The 3,065-nt window shown below is 36.2% G+C and overlaps 1 protein-coding gene across 1 annotated transcript in view; it reads left to right on the plus strand.

The window, feature by feature from the left end:
- Nucleotides 1–2,712, plus strand: part of CUNH14orf39 (chromosome unknown C14orf39 homolog) — a 24,470-nt gene extending 21,758 nt beyond the window's left edge. Inside the window, exons 15-17 of the mRNA XM_042872624.1 lie at nucleotides 103–238; nucleotides 1,682–1,739; nucleotides 2,457–2,712. Of these exons, the coding sequence (XP_042728558.1) occupies nucleotides 103–238; nucleotides 1,682–1,739; nucleotides 2,457–2,659 (397 nt within the window). The 3' untranslated portion in view covers nucleotides 2,660–2,712. The remainder of the gene's footprint in view (nucleotides 1–102; nucleotides 239–1,681; nucleotides 1,740–2,456) is intronic.
- The last annotated feature ends 353 nt before the right edge of the window (nucleotides 2,713–3,065 follow it).

Here is a 3,065-nt window from a genome sequence, read left to right on the forward strand (position 1 = left end):
TGATGGAAGCTATAGAACTGTAGGAAAGTCAGAAAGAAAAAAAGCCACCTGTGCTACTTTTTTAAAACCATTGATGCAGTTTCTACCTTTTTGTCTTTACAGCATTCACAACGTGGGCTGTGAAGAAGCAGCATCAAAATCTCCTGCTTTCTTTTCTCTTTTGGGCATCTCCCAGAAGTCACCTGGCTTTAATTTGTTTGATTCTTCTGTATTTGGGGCAGAAAATTCATCTGATGAGGTAAAAATTAGTACTTAAGAATATTAAATTTCCAAAAGCCAAAACATGCTGAGGAAGTAATAATAACAGTGAATGTTTTTTTTCCAAATCAGACTGCTTTTTGGTGAGTGTCTTTTAAGAGCTTGCTTAATTTTACACTGGGTATCCTTTGAAAATGATTATCTCCTTATCTGCCCATGTGATGACCTCTGACCAAGTGTGAATCTTTCTCATATGGCTATGCAGATGCACAGATAGCTAGATTTACAAAAAGGGTTTCTGACTCAGCATTGCAATGCAAAATTGTAGATACTACTCACATAAGTATCCTGTATGGTTTTGTTTGGCTGTAGCAGGGAATCAGTCACTTAAAATGTTAGGTTTTTATCCTCCATATTTCACACAGTGTGGAATATGAAGGGAAGGAAGAGTTCATCCATTAGAAATGTTAAAATGTAAGTATGTACTCGCAGCTATATTTAAATCAAGGCAATAGATAGTTAGCTAATTGAAACAGAGCCTGGAACCCTGGTAACACTTCTTATCCTTTGCCTAACTACAGTGCTCTACAGTTATTTTTTTTCCTTTCCAGGCTAGCAATATGTAATTGGATATTTGAGATAGGTGTGCATCAGTGTGGAGTGCATTACTTAGGTATCACTCACTGTAATGAACATTCAACCCTCATTGTGCAAATAAGGGAATGTAATCCAGGTATCTCAGATTTCAGTGGGTGTGCTGAGTCTTGCAGTTACTAGGTGAAAGCTGAAGGAGGAAAACCACGTTTTTATTTTGTCTTTAGTGAAGAATGTGTCGGTGATGCTACCTGGCATCGGCAGTGTATAGGAGAGAATAGGCTGGTGAGTAGTTTGTGAATGGTTTAGGAAGGAGATGGGTGTAGGTAAAGTGAAGGAAGTGCGTAGGTAAGCTGTGTAATGCTCTCAGAGCCCATGCTATACTGTGAAAGCTCAGGAATTGAGCAGTGTCTAGCTGTCACTTTAATCTGTGGTCGGATGGGAGTTTTGAACTTATTTATCCATTATAAAAAGAGCTTAAGAGCTCTTCTGAAGTGTAGTAAGTGCTTATTTTATCATTCTTTCTGGCCACGTCAAATCCTACTGGGAGGCTGTAACTGCTGTTTCTTAGAGGTTTTCTAAAATTCTGCAGAATTAAATATTTTTGAATCTTTTCAGGTTAAAAAACAGCAGAAAATCAGATCAGGTTTTGGCCTGTTTACAATCTGATGTTTTGTTCCAGAAAGTCTGAAAGTGTGCATTTGTAGATGTAAACAAAACATGAAGCTTATTGAAGAGCTTACCTTGAAACTTCAGGGTTTGACATATGAAGTTAAATTTAGAAACCGATATTCACTGGGAAAGTGTCTTTTTCACTGATTATGTGTCAGCATTAGAACTTAGGTTTTTTCTTTCTCATTTGTTAAATAAAATGACTGTTACATTTCAGATAGATGAAGGTTATTCTGTGGGAAACTTGAATCCCATGTCACCACATAAAGATTTTGGTAAGTCTAAAAGTGGAAAGAATTAGAAAGTGTTTGTGTATATCAGCTGTATTTTATTTATGTTTATATGGCAGGTGAGCTCACAATTCTGCTTAACGAGGCACCTTTGGTTGTCTAAAAAATGCTCATTTGTTGCATACTGATCTGTGATAACCCTGCTTAGTGGCTTGTTACGTCAATTTGTATTTTGAGTAGCTTAGTTTTATTCTCAAAATACCTGTCTTATGGGATTCGAATGTCTGAGATGTCCTGAAAAAACAGGTGTGAGAGAGTGCTTCAAACACACCTCATGCAACCCCTGCTCCTTCTGAGATGAACAGCAAGAGGGGAGAAAAGATTTTAAGTGTCAAAGTTCTGTAAGCTTTTTCACTCCTAAAAAGAAACCTGTTCTGTTAATGTAAAAGTTATAGTACTTGGAAAATGCAGTTTTTTAACTTAAAGCTACTAGCTTGGTGTTGGAAGAACAGATCTATTGTTTCCCTCTCCCCACAACTGGAATGAAAATAGCTTACAAATGATGAGAGAAACCTAGATCATAAGTTTAAATCAATGTAGGTGCACAATACAAAAATAGCACAAGTGAGGCAGGAGAATCAGACATTGTAAACCATATTTTCCTCTGACACTCAGCAAGCGTTGGGAGTAAAATATTATTAAAGAAAAGTATGCTGAATGCAGTAAAAATTAATCTAGTAATATATTACATATTCCATATAGGAAGCTTATTTGGAAAATCAGAAAGTGAGGACACGTTTGCCTTTCCCTTCCCTTTGGAATCAACTTCTCATGCTTTTGGAGATGGCAAAGATGACTTCAGTTTTCCATTTGCATTTGGACAAGATCAAAGATCATCGCAGTCTCCTTCTGTGAAAGGTTTTCATTCTTCCTTGCAAAATACAAAGCCATCTACATTCTTTTGAATACCTCTGACTTCCTTTTAAATTCTTTTCCTACTTAGCCTTGACAAATGCTTCCGTTTTCATAAGTTAAAGTACAAAGCATTTCACCTTCTTTCATTTCACATAACCACACATTATTGCAATTGCTGCAAGAGCGCGTGTACATTCATCAAGTGCGTGCTTTGAGATGCAGCTTTTATTTTTCTTATTTCTTTTCTAAATATGTTGTTTTCATAAAATGTTATGATCTACCTAAACTGTCTCTTGAAAGTAGCAGATATGCCATTTTAAGATAGCATGTGGAATAATTGTTTCCTTATCTATGAGAGCCTCCAAACTTCTAGATACTTAGAATCTCTGACTTAAACATTAAAAAAAGTAACTGTTTATTGTTCTGGACAAAGCTGAATTTGAGTTACTGTTCTTA

The sequence above is a fragment of the Lagopus leucura genome, unplaced genomic scaffold, assembly GCF_019238085.1.
Source record: "Lagopus leucura isolate 7727_CA_CO unplaced genomic scaffold, USGS_WTPT01 Super-Scaffold_1, whole genome shotgun sequence".
NCBI lineage: Eukaryota > Metazoa > Chordata > Aves > Galliformes > Phasianidae > Lagopus > Lagopus leucura.